At 41.7% G+C, this 15,824-nt stretch overlaps 1 protein-coding gene across 1 annotated transcript; it reads left to right on the top strand.

The window, feature by feature from the left end:
• Positions 1 to 13,687: 13,687 nt before the first annotated feature.
• Positions 13,688 to 14,705, top strand: LOC135260276 (trace amine-associated receptor 13c-like). The gene has a single exon (XM_064345516.1). It carries the CDS (start codon positions 13,704 to 13,706, stop codon positions 14,703 to 14,705), a length of 1,002 nt encoding a protein of 333 aa, XP_064201586.1. The 5' UTR covers positions 13,688 to 13,703.
• The last annotated feature ends 1,119 nt before the right edge of the window (positions 14,706 to 15,824 follow it).

Here is a 15,824-nt window from a genome sequence, read left to right as displayed (position 1 = left end):
GTTGGACCCAGGCACAGAGTTAAAAAAAAAAAAAAAAAAAAAACACGGGAGACTCCAAAGGGAAATTCAAACAGACTTTACTAAATAACAACAAAAAGGCCACGAGGGGCAAAACCATAAACACAGATTCTTAAGAACTGAAAAAAAAACAAAACAAAACAGAACACAGGCAGGACAGAATAGGGGCAGGACAGAATACACACAAGCAGGAATGCAGGCAGAAACACAAACAGAAAGAAAGTCAGAAACACACAACGCATAAGCAGGACCGAAGCGGGCAGAATACATACATTCAGAAACGGACACAAGGAACCAGCACCCGAGTCAAGGGGACAACACTTAGATGGTGTAGGACTCAGGAACAGGGCAGGACAGGACTCAGGACTGGACAGGGCATGAACGGGACACGACCGAAACGGGAGTCGGGACTGGACAGGACAAAGGGGGGAACTCAGGACTGGACAAGCAAGACAGGTACAAGACTCGGGACGGGGTTCACACACGGGACAGGATGGGATGGGGTCTGGACTGGAGACAGGACGGGACGGGGGCGGATGGGACCAGGCACAGGAACAGAAGCCGGACGGGGTCCGGGCACAGGGACGGAACAGGACTGGAATCAAGACAGACATGGACATGAACTCAGACAGGGAAAACAGGACAGGACTAGACAGGGTTGGGATAGAGTAGACAGGGACAAGAATGGACTAGACAAGGCAGAATGAGACTGGGCACAAGGAACTGGACCCAAACACTGAACTGACCAACACACAGACACAGGAACTAACTGGACTCAAAAAACAGACACGGACTGGACTTACACACAGACAAGGAACAGACTGGACACAGAACTGAACGCGGACAGAACACTAAACAGAAACCAGACTCAACATAGACACCTGACTCAGACACCAGACTCAGAGACTAGACTGGACAAAAAACACGGAACGGACAGACACGGACCTATGAAAACGACAGGGAGACTTAATGGGACAGACAGAGTGACAAGCAGGCGGGGAGGCTCACGGCTAGACTAACAGACACACAAAGGGACAGACAGACAGGGAAGGAGAGGGGGGAACCCAAAAACTGAATAGATAGACTTTCTCTATCAGGTAATCCACGCCCCACGCCCTGTGTTTGTCTGCGAAGGCATCAGCAGAGTCCAGTAATTGAATGTCACAGGTCCTGCCTAAAATTAAAATGAGAAGATGTATATATATATATCTCTTCTCATTTTAATGATTATTTTTGGGATTATTTTGTTGATTTATTAAATTATATATATATATAATTTAAAAAGCCAACAAAATAATCCCAAAAATAATCATGTGTACCATTAAAACATTCTGTAGAATAAAATCCATTTTCCATTACTTCCATTACCTACAAATGTGTCACAAAAAGTCAGTACAGCAAAAGTACTGAAAGAAATAGCCCCCAGACGATAATAAGGACATTTCTACGTATCTAGGCCTATTTTTATATAGAGTTGCAAATATGTTTACATTTTGCTTTCTATTGCGCAAATCCAGTCGATATTAGGTGGTCTCACCTATTCATCCTTGTGCAGTTTTAGAATTTATAAAGCAACTACATTTTTTTCTCCTCAATTCAAAATCACCAATTGTGATTGAGTTCACACTGTACCACTTACACCAAGGCAAGGAGTCCTTCATTCAGTACTCATGCATGCCTATGATGTTCTACCGAGTACAATCAAGTAAGTAACCATTTCACACATCGGTGTCAAATTTGAGGTGGAGAGTTGCGGTTTTTTTGTTTGTTTTGTATTTCTTGCACTGTAGAGGCACTTCCACTTCAGAGTCATTCATTTTTATGTGATTTACACTTGAGAGCTGTCTTTGTGTCTTATTTTTGTACGTTTGTGTTTTGCACTTCAGAGCCACCATACTTGGGAATCAATCGGCAATTATCAGCAGCAGCAGCAATCACGAGTCACTTATCAGCAACAAACCTGGTCCTCTTGGCACAGATTATACAGGATGTTGATTTAATGGAAATACCCCAAGTTAGTCAACTCTGCTGGTATGCGGAGAGGTGTCATACAGTTGAGGCCAAAAGCTTATATACACTGAGGCTAAAGACATTGAAACTCAATTTTTCACAACTCCACACATTTCATGTTGCCATACATTTCTAGTGTTAAAAACAACATACAAACATTTCTAAACCTTTCAAACAACGGGTAAGTTAGTACATACAGTCTTTAGTTAGTATGTTTTAAAGAAAGTTACTTGTGTCCATACTGCTTTCAGTCAATGTATTTCGTGTTGGGCTTTGAAATCCTCTCTGATCTTGCGTGATAAGGGGATTGAGACTGTCTAGGTGGCTTCACGACTGTTGGTTGTTCTTCAGTGGCCACCTGGGTATCATCCCTATCTGGCTCTCCAGTGAGTGCTGATGGAACACATTCATCTTGATCAAGGAGGTGTTGGGTTTCTGCTACTGACAGAATGTGCCGTCGGTTTCTCCTATATTCCTTCCATTGGGACTCGACTATGTAAGATCTGCGCTCATCACATTTCTTTTTGATCACTCCAATTTTGTCATGTCCTTTTGTTGTCTGGAGGCGGATCATTTGGGACTGTTTCAGGGGAGGTAGTGGTCTGCTCGATTTGTCGTCGTGTCCTTTTTGCATTTGCCGTTTCTTTGACAGCTGAACCCGGACCATTGCAGTGTACTTTGACGACGGTATCAGCAGCTGCTGGCTGGCAGGCGGGGTGGTGCGAGTTCTCCTAGATAGGAGATGTTGAGCAGGGGACCCCAGGGTTGTATCTCGTGGCACATTCCGAATGTTCAGTAGAACCAGGAGTAGATCTGTCCCATCTCTCTTTGAGGTTTCAAGCAGCCTCTGTGTGCTGCTAACTGCCCGTTCTGCTAGATCATTTGCTTGTGGGTATTCAGGACTGCTGGTGACATGGCAGAAATCCCAAGTTGTGGCAAAGTCATGTAAAGTCTGACTGGAGAACTGGGTGCCATTGTCTGAAAAGACTGTTTTAGGAACACTGTGGACTGACAAGTGCCGCTTCAGTTCATTGACTACACTTTGCGATGAGAGTTTTTTTTAGTGGATCAATTTCAAACCATCCTGAGTAGGAGTCAACTAAGACGAGATAGTGGTGATTGTTCTATTCAAATATGTCTGTGGCAACAGTGGACCAGGGTAGGTGGAACTGGATTGGGCTGCAGTGGCTCCTTTCGTTGATGGTTTTTCAGACTGTTGCATACGCTGCAAGCTTTGACCATTTCATCGACGTCCTTTTCCATGGGCGGCCAGAATGCACGGGCTCTGTGCTTCGTCGCTTCTGCCCCAGGATGTCCTTTGTGTATAATGGTCAAGTACTCTGAACGCAGTGTTTGCAGAATGACTGCTTTTGTTCCTTTCATGATAATGTCATTGTCCACAGTGAGCTCATTTCGAAATGCAAAAAATGGTCTTGCAGCGGCTGGAGCACTGCTCACACGGGTGGGCCATCCTTGTTTTATAGTGTGGCAGAGAGCTTGCAGAGAAGGGTCTATAACTGTGTGTTCTCGCAGCTCCTTCTGGCGATTTGATGAAATGGGCTGGACTGTCATCACTTCAAAGTCATCCTGTTCTGTTTGATGCTGTTATGTGCTCTTTCTTGGTGCATAAGACCAAGTACATGTGCTTTCCCTTCTTGTAGATGAGCGTAAAGTAGAATTTGTGCAGCTTCAGCATCATGCGTTGCAGACGTGCCGGTGCAGTGTGGATTGGTTTGTTTAGGATTGTGATGAGGGGCTGATGGTCGGTTTCAATTGCGATTGGCTTGCTGTAGACATAGTCGTAGAACTTGAAACACGTGAACACCACCACCAACATCTCTTTCTCTATCTGCGTGTATCTTGTGTCAGTCAGCGTCAAGGTGCGCGAGGCATATGCTACAGGTTTGCCTCCCTGTAGGCAAGCTGCACCAAGACTATACTGTGATGCGTCGCAGGTTAGGGTGACAGGTTTGCTGACATCAAAGTATTTGAGCACCGGTGGGCTTGATACGCAGGTCTTTAGCCTGTTGAATGCGTATTCGTGTTCCTTTTCCCAGCACCAGGCCACATCCTGATGCAGCAGCTGGCGGAGTGGTGCAGACTGTTCACTGAAATTAGGGATGAACATTCCGAGGTAGTTTGTCATCCCCAAGAATCTCTGAAGAGCAGCTCTGTCTTCGGGTGGGGGCATCTCAGCGATTGCCTTTATCTTCGCTGGGTCTGCTTTGAGCCCTTGATTCGTAAAGACGTGTCACATGTAGCTCACCTGTTTCAACTTGCATTTCAGCGGATTCAGTCTTAACTTTACCTGTCATGCCCTGTCCAGTACCTTCTTGAGATTAGCATCATGCTCTTCCACTCCGTTGCCGCCCACAATGATGTCATCGACAACAATTGCACACGGGTAGCCCGTGAAGATCTGCTCAGAAGAGTATATGATGTACCTCCTGTCAAAATGATTGATTGATGCCCCGCCCCCTTGACCTTTTGACCTCTGATATAGTCTGGTTTTTTATAATGTCCATATTGTCAAGATTTGATTGATCGGTTTGAGCTTTTGACCTCTGATATGGTTTGGTTGGTGAGGGATAAGGGGATGGGGAAAGGGGGGCTGTGGTTGCCAGATGGTGCATTCTCTGGGGGGCCTCAGCTGTTCCAATACATCTCTTGAAATGTCACAGGGGTTCCTGTGTCCTCCCCCAACCCCGCCTTCTGCACGCATCTCCTGACGTAAATGCAATTACCACATGTATCCTGCCCATCTACACTTTGTGTCACTTTGGCTACCCCAAAATCCTAAATGTCACCGTCAATTGATGGGCTCTTCAAAACTTTGGGGCTGATGCTCTAACGTAACGGTGTCTCCTCCCTAACTCCGCTCTGCTTACAGGGACGCTGTGGTGATTTTGATTCTCGGACCTCAGCTGTGAACATCTACCTACCATATGCAGGTCATTTATGGATTTAGAAAGCTGAGACTACAGTTGAATCACTGATCTCCTTTAATTTAAACAACAGTAGCTAGAAAGTAGCTAGCTCCCAAAACACATAATGGCTTAGTGCACACTTCTTAGCTGTAGGATTTAAACCAGTCAGAAGTTGTGGCTAGCCTGCTAGCTAGATATAAGTGCTTGTAACTGTCGAGTGCCACTGAATGTTTGTATCATTCGGAAATGTTTGCCATCTACAACTGTTCTACTCTCTAGCTAACTGGCTGTAGCTCGATAGCTAGCTTGTGAAACCTAATAGTTAGTTAGCTTGCTAACCACAACTTTTCACTGCATTTCAGTCTTGCTATCTCGGCATACCTTTTTCATAAGTAGACAACATATCTAGCTAGCTAATGTAATGTACAGTCTTGCCGAATGCTTCTATAAAAATATTGACTGCCTTATCTATTACTTTTACTCGCAGAAATGTTCGAAACCATATCAGAAATGGCCACAATGAGTCCTGTAGCTAGCCAGCAAAGCCATGGCCGCAGTTCAGTGGCCACAGTTCATCAGGCGATTTGAAATTGAAAGCTTTTTCGGAGCGTACCCCAGTGGATTAACGTCATTTTTCTATGTCTACCGTGACCCTTCACCTTTAGGTACCCAGTGCACACACTCTGGTGCCAACCAGGGGTTAAATTGGGGGTGGACGCGGATGGACGGCGTCCACCCTACTTTGGTAAATAAATAATTTTGACTGGCAGTTTTACAAATAACTATGACAATCCAGTCCATTTTTGTATGCTCCATTCCACGTGTTCCCTCTAGCCAGTTACTCGCACAACCAGTCAGGAAAAAAGAATGAAAAATCCAAAGAAAAAAAAAAAACAGAAAACAGAAGGAACAGTCATTTATAGACAGCCACAGAAAAAATATTGTTACATTACATTACAGGCATTTAGCAGACGCTCTTATCCAGAGCGACTTACACAACTTTTTTTTTTTTTTTTACATAGCATTTTACATTGTATCCATTTATACAGCTGGATATATACTGAAGCAATTTCGGTTAAGTACCTTGCTCAAGGGTACAACGGCAGTGTCCTACCCGGGAATCGAACCTGCGACCTTTCGGTTACAAGTCTAGTTCCTTACCCACTGTGCTACACTCCGTCCTCATCGTCCTGATCGTCTTGATTGTTTGGAAGCGGTAGGTAATTTCATTAACGTAATTTCATCTATGCAACATTTTAAAGAGAGATGAATAAACAGCTCCCACGAACGCTGGCTATTATTAACGGAAACTTTGATTGCTAGTGAAAAATCACCAGGTTGCTGGTGGTCAGCAGCTAAGCTAGGATTGAATATTTCCCACATACATAAAGTTTTATTTTGTTTCAATTCGACAGTTTAAGAAAAATGGATAAAGGAGGAAGAAATGGAGGACAAAAGAGGAGGATGACCGATTATTTTCGTGGGTAAAAAAAATTCTCAGCATTAATGACAAATATTTTATGTAAAAGCTTACATCAATAGTATACATTCTTTTTAAAACATTGGTTTCCTTAATTACAATTATGTGCACAATACATTAAAGATACATACTTAGAATGTTTAATTTATCCTTTTTTAATTCATGGGGTTCACAGTTTTAATAGGCCATCTTACATTTGCCCAATATATTGTAGAGTAGAGGCTAAATCCCCAAAGAGGAGCAGCAGCCCAGCTCGCAGCAGCAACAAAGAGCAAAGTAGCAGCCCAGCTAACAACAGCCCAGCTCGCAGCAGCCCAGCTCGCAGTAGCCCAGCTTGCAGCAGCCCAGCTTGCAGTAGCCCAGCTAACAACAGCCCTGCTTGCAGCAGCCCAGCTAACAACAGCCCATCTTGCAGTAGCCGAGCTTGCAGCAGCCCAGCTAACAACAGCCCAGTTTGCAGTAGCCCAGCTTGCAGCAGTCCAGCTCGCACAGGCCCCGGAGACCAGATTAGACAGCAGCACATCCCAAAACAGCACATCCATAGAACAGAATCTGCCAAGATTGCTGGGGTGTTTCTCAATATGAGTACTGATTGGCTGGCATTGTTTAAACCACAGGCTTGAGCTGTCCGTTGGAGTTGCAGTGAAGTGCTGTACTGAAATTAATCATTTCACAAATTTTATGGACAAACTATACTCTCTGTACCACCAGTCCCCCGGAAACCAGAGAGATGGACTGAGCAGCCTCAGAAATAGGCATTCAGTTAAAAAAGATTGGTCGAGTCCTTAGTGTGAGATGGGTGACTCATCTTATAGAACTGTGAAAGCTGTTTGGAAAATGCATAGTGCTCTTTATTCTCATTTTTGCAGTGCTAGCAAAGATACTGCACACAGTTCATAGGAAAGATGCATGTTAGAGGGACTTACAGCAAAGCTGTCTTCAGGTGTCTTCATAAAGAATATGGGACTTATGGCTTGATGCTCTGGAGGAGCTCAAAGATTTATCTGAAAGTTTGCAGTCAAGGGACATAACTTTATCTCATGCACATGATAAAGAGGCAAATTGGTGTGTTTTTGGCCAGGCAAGACAATGCTGGTCCACACTACAGACAGGCTACTGAAGCTGTTGAACGTGGAAGCTTCAATGGGGTAACAGTGCAAAAAAATTCAAAGCAGAAATCAATCAATCCTCAGAAATTTTATGAAGCACTCACTGATAGCATGAGCACAAGAATGGTGACTGAGAATGAAACATCACTTTTTGACCAAATCAATGTTCTTCCAAGTGCATGGCCATCACCATTGCCATTGTTCTATGGGGAGGATGATACTAGAGAGCTCTGTGACCTTTTTAATGTCGGTTTTTCTGGTGTCCAACAGGAATATAGAGATTTTAAAGAACACCAAGAAATCCCTGTGAAGCAGGGGCTGCTTAAACTGCAACAAGCAGTAAAATCATAACGCCACTACAGACACAACTGAAAATTGACAACATGTCAGCACTGATGTTTATTTCTTTGGTGGGTCCTCCTCTGGACCAGTGGGATCCAACAAAATATGTTAGAAAATGGGTGCTGAAAAGAAGGTCAGCTGATCACACTTGGCATGCAGAAAAAGGAGTCAAGTTGCCCAGATTTCATCATACCAACCGATTTGGCAACTATTTTCAGCTGAAACATTCATTGGTCTGTACCTGTTTTCACTCAACTCCCACCGGATCTCAGGGTCCACCCACCTCCCAAATCCCAATTTAACCCCTGGTGCCAATGGCCCATAGTCAAACATGTCTGCGCCCATGAATTGGCTTCAGGTGCTTTTGAGCAGCTCCCATAGGAATCCATGGAACCGGTAAACGGAAGCTGTTTCCAGGTCTCGATGGTCTGCACTGGCCTCCAATGTTAAGGAAGGTAACCCCAAGCGTTTGATTCAAGTTAAGAAATGAAAAGTCAATGCCACCAAATACTAGCAAAGTGTATATAAACCAGAGGAGGCTGGTCCATAGAGGCAGAGGAGGTTGCTCCTCCTCTATTTTTGAGAGGCAAGAGGGAGATCAAAATTAGGGAGGGCAAAATGAAGCTTTAGAACGTCGCCAGCAGTGTATGCGCGTGAGCTTGACAAGACATTTCTCACAGAAAAGGTCGTTTGACACCTTTTTTAGTTCATTGAAAAACATTCGATTATAGTCAGCGGCACCAAAATTTTCTGTCACACCCTCAATAAACGGCTAAAGTCCCAGTGGAAGATTGAATTAAATCTTTAAAAGTTATATATTTTCTGAAACCTTATCGATTCCGCTTAGCCGTAGTGAGTGAAACTAGGGGATCTGAGCATACAGTCGCTATGTAAGTTACGTCAGAAGGATTCAGCCTTGTTGTTTGCTACCTGAACTTCACAGCACACTCAAATCCGTTAGCATGCGTGTAGCATGAAGTGTCTACTTTCAAAATCCATTTAAACCATTCACAAATGACTTGGGACTTGAAGTTATAAAGCGGGATGTATCAAGTGTCCAGTGAAAATACTGACCTGGCTATCAGTCAGAATTCTGAGAGAAGCAACTGCCATGAATGACCGTGTAAAATCAACCAGTAAGAGTTATTATGATGTCACTGGTTCAGAACCCCATAAATGTAAACAGTCATTCTACTGAATGTTCAGTGAAATCTACCGGTTTTCGGTGCCGTCGGAGTTGTGTAAAATTCCGACTGTAACGTACTGGATGCTGCATCACCTCTCGTTAGACTGACAAGCTTCTAGTGACACATTATGCACACACGAAGTTCATTCCCTATCCATCTATGATTAGATGTGTATTTCCTAGGGTTGAGCCGAATACTCGGATGAAACGAGTACTTTTTACGAGCACGAGTACCATCCGAGTAAAATGTATCAATATCCGTACTCATGGTGAAGGAAAATCCTCATTGGGTAGCTGTGTCCAGTGTCCACATCGTTCCGTGATATGCCAGCCAGACACAGAGCTCCTCCTCTATACAGAGCCTATAGACGCTTTCAACAGTAATAACATAAACAAACGTTACTGCGCATGTGCGTTGTTCTGGCCCAAACTTAACTTCCGGCTGACTTCCGCAAAGAATCAATAACAACAGAGTCCCTCTAGACTATTTCTGATAACAAGCTAAATAAATAACAAGTATATTATGTTAGCTAGCTAGTTAGTTAAAACTATGTCTAGCCAGTATTATTTGAGGTTACCAGTCGCAGAAAAGAACCGTTACTTGGCCAAACTCAAATGCGATAACATTACACTACCAGAAAAACAAGTGACAGAAACAGATCACTGTTGACAGTATTGCACCTTGCTGAGCATCATACATTCCTTGCATAATCCATTACTGTTCTGGGTTACATGCACATTCCTGTGTAAAAAGTGCACTCTTTCTAAGATATTGCTTAAAAACGATGATTAGAGACACAAACTGGGGCTAGTAGGCAGCATTTGTAGCCAATGCAATACTGTAAGTTATTTATTTGTATAGCATGCATTGATGGAAAAACTTTGTGGCTCTTAATAGTTTGGGTCTTACTAAGTTACCACAACAAACAAATGATCAGGCAGTGTAACACTGTCAAGTCATTGGTATCATAACGTTAGTTCAAAACGTAGCTAAAGCGTATCAACTACTAGCATTGATCTAACGTTACTGTGCATATAGTAAATGGGCTGTATTTATATAGCGCTTTTATCCAAAGCGCTTTACAATTGATGCCTCTCATTCGCCAGAGCAGTTAGGGGTTAGGTGTCTTGCTCAAGGACACTTCGACACGCCCAGGGCGGGGTTTGAACCGGCAACCCTCCGACTGTCAGACAATCGGTCTTACCTCCTGAGCTATGTCGCCCCCAATTTATACAATGTTAGCTACGTTTAGCTAGCTAGCTAGCGACAATCAATTTAGTTAGCTAATTCATAACTATTGCAGGCTTGTTACTGGTCAGCTAGCTATTAGCTATTGCTTATCATGAGTTTGTTACCTGAAACAAAGTCTCAGTGCTAGAGTGAGAGCACCTATTTGACCACCTTCGTTCGACAGACAGGAAAGCGTAAACTGATTTGCAACTATATATCAAATAGGTCGAAATATTGGTAACAACCTGTACCTAGTTATGTAGGAAAACGTGTCCTTGTTATCCTCCTGTTGTTATTTTTTCAGTACTTTCACAATTTTTTTTCTTTGCCGACAAATGAGTCAGAGGTGGTCCAGCGCTAGCTTTTGGTTGCTATAGGGGACGTGTATCGACCACCCCATATGAATGAATGGAACTTGACATAAATTTGCTAGCATCCTGTCATGCGTATTTGAGGTTAATATGAGAAAGGGTGGTCTCATATTACATTCACAGGTAAGCACATATTACTGATTACAAACAGACATTTCTAGCTTCTAGCTTGCTACAGTGGGGCTAACTAGCCAGTTAACTAGCTGCTACAGTGGGGCTAACTAGCCAGTTAGCTGGCGACTACATGATATAAGCATGTACTTGTAGTTCCTAACATTTAGCAATCTCATACACACACTGTACTAGTATCATTGACATCCTAGGATCTTATACATCCACTGTACAAATGCAATATCACTTTTGTGCACATTTAGATGTTGTCGCTCACCTGAAATCACAACACATAAAGTACATCGTGGTTAGCCAACTGTAACCTGGCTCTGTGTAGTCAATTCATTAAAAAAATAAAATAAATAAAACCAGAGTAAGGATAACAGCGTCTTTTACTGCTACGAGAGTGAATGCATAAGTGAATGCAATGATAAGAAAATATTTGGTTACGCTGACCTATGAAACGCTTTTCCAAGAGCAAAATTAGACATGATGTACATCGTTAGAAAGCTTATACTCTCACCTACTGAATAAATGAATTGTCAATCAAGCCAGACTCTACTAAGGGTGACAACGCTGTAAACAACATGTGTGGTATTACGCACAGCTATTTTGGAAGATACCCAGGCATCACAAATGCGCGTATATTTCACAAACGGATTGTCCAAGACAATATATGACCACTCAAAAGGGACATCTCTACGCATAAAACCAATGGTAAGGTTGTGTATTTATTCAATATTTAGTCCCAGATATTGACTGTAGAATGACATGGTGTCATTTTTAAAAACTTTGTCTTATTTCGTTATTCAGTGAGCAGCATTTTCACTGCTGTATTGGCATATCTCAGGGGTATTGTCGGGTTTATCTTGTTGCTATGACGGAATACGATTTTCGAGTGGGGAAAGAATATTTTTATGAATGCCCAGATAGACAATATTATCCATTATGTCATGGGAGGGGGGTGTTGTTGCAGATGAGTCTGCAGGGAGGGGGTGCATGTTAAATGAACGACCAGAGCGACAATGGTGGCGCAGTGAAACTCCATATTCGGCATAGTTATCATGTATTGTCTACTAATGAAACTAAAACAGAGCTTTCTGTTTTTAACTGATACTTTGGTTGCAGTAGCACTGAATGCCTGAGTTCAGTAATCTAGGGGCTTTGCGCTAAGAGGTTAAAATACCAAACTCCGGTTAAGCCCCGCCCATTCCGAGTACGGATACGGATACAGATAATTTAGTTGGTTGAACAGATACAGATACAGATAATGGTGTACTCACTCATCCCTAGTATTTCCCTCTCGTTCACCTGGCCCCTTTTTTATATTAATCCTTTGTGTTGTAATATGATATATGATAATATATTTGTTCCTTCTGGAAGATGGGGATAAACTTTGGGTGCATTACCTTACCTTAGTTGTATAGTACGTTTGCATTAGGTTGCTAGTAGGATTATTGCTACATTTGAACATAAGAACATAACATAACTTGAACATTAGAAAGTAGAGATAAGTAGCGAACTAGTGTAAAATAACATGACGCCGTGGGTTGGTTTTCCTCCTGTCCTCCCCAATTTTTTGAGTCACCAGCCGCCACTGATATAAACTAAATCATTTTAGTCATTTTAAAATGACCTCTGGTGTGAACAAAGTAGATGCCCTAACTGACTTGGGAAAAGAAATGTATGGTAACATGAGTTATATCTTTAGCCTAGTTGTATGTAAACTTTTGGCCTCAACTTGTATATATTTGAGTGAGAATGACTGGATTGGTAGCACTATGACTAGCTTTGATCGCTCTTGTTAAATGCATTCAATCTATTCTCGTGAATAAGTGATCCAACGCACATTCATACATGTGTCTTGTTGTACACAACACCATGCGAACACGCCACAACAACCAAATTACACTAGCCAATGAGTAGTTAAAAGAACAGCAGAACAGCTCCATTATACTACCTATCCACTCCCACCACAGTCAATGCTGCCAGTCACAAGGCCTGTCTGCACTGGCCTCCAATGTTAGAATGAACTTTCCATAGAATTGTTGTGTACCTTTACAGGAATTGTTCTGTACCTTCAGATGCAAAATGATTAACTGTAGACCCACCTCTTCAGATTGCATCTTGGTTCTCCTCTCATCCCCTACCTGAAGAATCCTTTGTAGCAGTTCAGCTTCTCATAAGTTTACTAGCCACATGTTGCTCTTCTTAGGGCTTATTTTGTATGTACTGTAATCTGTATGTGCTCAGCACTTTTTTTTTTGTTAGCATAGTTAATTTGCCTGAGTGCTTCAGTGATAGTAAATTCGTACTTGCTAGTCTGGGAATTATGTAAACCAGGTCTAGCACTTTCATGTGTGTAAATAAACTGAATGAACTTGAATGAACGTGTTTTCCTCTATTTTAAGTTGCTCTGGATAAGAGCTTCTGTTAAACTAATGTAATTTAAAAAAAAAAGTACATTAGTAATTTTAATTTAATTTAATTGTCCATGAAGATAATTCAAGTTACTGCACGCAATCCACTCTGTTACCATTGTAATTTTGGAATCAACAAGTGTTAAGTTAAAAGCTCTTTCGTCTCGACCCATTCTCTTATTTTATTATTTGATTACATCACTGACCTTTCCCAGTTTTTATCTCGGTCTTCTAACGCAACCCCCTGTACAATTAATTTAATTTAATCTGATGGGGATTCATAGACAACCACCAAAAGAAAAAAAAAACAATGCCAACCCCTTTATATAAATGCGACTCTACTGCACTTAATGATCCAAGTCGACTCTGCAAGACCAGCAAGCTACATTATGCAACCCCATTTATGCACATTCACAAAGGGATTTTTTTTTTGATAGCCCATGTTAAGTATAAGGACAGAATGTTTCATTGTTCAATGAAATTGTAACCTCTTCCTTCATGAATCTCACAGAAGAGCATCAAGAGACACTCTGTGTCCATTCAAACTTTTCTTGTTTGCAAACTTCACCAACAGCAAAGGATGTGTTGCTGTATATGTCTGTAGCGGTAGTTGTCTCACTGACCGTGTGTGGAAACTTGCTTGTGATCATCTCAATCTGCCACTTCAAGCAGCTTCAGACACCAACTAATTTCCTTGTGCTCTCTTTGGCCATGGTGGACTTTCTTGTTGGGGTAATTGTGATGCCCCTCTATTTTATTGCGTGGATAGATCCATGGAGGTGCTTTGATATTTTGTATTGCACAACTTTTAAGATAGCAGCATATTGCTTTACTTGTATATCAGTTTACAATGTAGCTTTGATTGCATTGGACCGTTATCTTGCTCTCTCCAACCCTTTTCACTATTCCATGAAAATGACAGTGAATGTAACTTTGAGGATGATAGCGACACTGTGGTTGAATTCAATAATCTACAATATGGTGCTTCTTTATTTCAATGGAGATATTCCTGACATGAAAGCAGACATCACATGTGGTGAGTGTACTGTTACAGTTAATAAAGCATGGGCTATTGTTGACTTAATAATTGGATTTTCTTTACCATGCTCAATGATTATAATTATAAACTTGAAAATTTTTGCTATTGCTAAAAAGCATGCAAATAAAATTAGGAGTGTCAGAAAGTGCCCAAAAAATGATCATAGTTCTATGGCCTCTGAACGGAAAGCAGCAAAATCCCTTGGAATTCTCGTGGCAGTCTTCCTTCTGTGTTTCGTACCCTACTATGTAAGTGCCTTCGTTGAAATCTATTTTAGGAACAAATCTGTAAATCTTGCAATTTCAATTACATCACCTCTATTATATTTGAATTCTGCCATCAATCCAATAATTTATGCTCTTTTCTATCCATGGTTTCAGAGGTCTGTAAAATTCATACTAACACTCAGAATATGTGACTCAGAGTCTTCTATGATGAATGTGCATGAACGGGAAACATAACAATCTCCGATGAATGTCAAATGAAAGTGATGTTTATAAACCAGTTTAAATTATTCATCCTTGTTTTGCACAGATTATAAAAAAGCCCTCTGCTTGCAGTGTCGAACACACCCAGCATAACATTGATTTCCCTCATGATGTCATTATCACAGTGTTTTTAAACTTCATTACAAATGTACAGTGGACTATAAAGGCCTTAAAGTGCTAACAAAGGAATATTCCTATAAAGTTGTTCTAAAATGTAAAAGAAATGTTAAATTCCCTGTAAGAAGTTATTTTCTAAAGTTCCTTGTCTTTTTCAAACTTTGTAAGAGTGCTTTTAATGTATACTCCCTGGTGTTGGAGTTTATAACAGAATCAGATAAAACTAGAAAGGTAACAATTCCTGAAGGAATTGTGTGAGCTTGCTTCAAATTCCAACTGGCACTGTCCTCAAGCCTCAATGCATTTTAATGAGGGCGCATAGCTCAGAAGAAGCATAAAACCGTCCAGACCCACGGCGCACCATGGCATTACACACACAGCGGGGGATCAGCAAGTAGCGATTATGTTCCAGGGATGAGTCATATCCTAAATGTGTCATGAGTAAAACTTGGCTAACTATATAGCTAGCTAGCTATGGCATGTCCTCACCTCTGTAACGTTATTTGTTGTCCTACGTGTGTCCATACATCTGTATCGGTGATTGTAGCTGTGTGTCATTAACTCCTACTCATGCGTGCAGGATAGCATCCGTATGCGGGTTGTAGCTGTGCGTCCGTAGCTCCTAATCATGCGTGCAGGATAGCATCCGTATGCGCTAACTAGGTTAACTAAAATAGGCGAAACGCTAACGTGGGTTACGGTTAGCTAAGCTGTGCTTAAAAATCTTGTGCCGTGAGTGACCACCTGCGCATGCGTCCTACTAAAGCGTTTCATTAAACGTCCTTGAGTGACTCTCTATGAGTGACCACAAAAAAAGTTGAATATTTCAAAAAGTTTTGAATATTTCAAAAATCTGAATACAAGCAACAATGTCTGGAACTAGCCGGTCATTTTGGTGTAAAACGTTTGAATGCAGTGCAAAAACTGTATGACTAGTTAGAGCTAGAAAAATTAGGCAGAAATTACAGATAATAT

This window comes from Anguilla rostrata, chromosome 8 (genome assembly GCF_018555375.3).
Source record: "Anguilla rostrata isolate EN2019 chromosome 8, ASM1855537v3, whole genome shotgun sequence".
Classification (NCBI taxonomy): domain Eukaryota; kingdom Metazoa; phylum Chordata; class Actinopteri; order Anguilliformes; family Anguillidae; genus Anguilla; species Anguilla rostrata.
The sequence above is the reverse complement of the archived record's forward strand: the minus strand, read 5'-3'. Positions and strand labels throughout refer to the sequence as shown.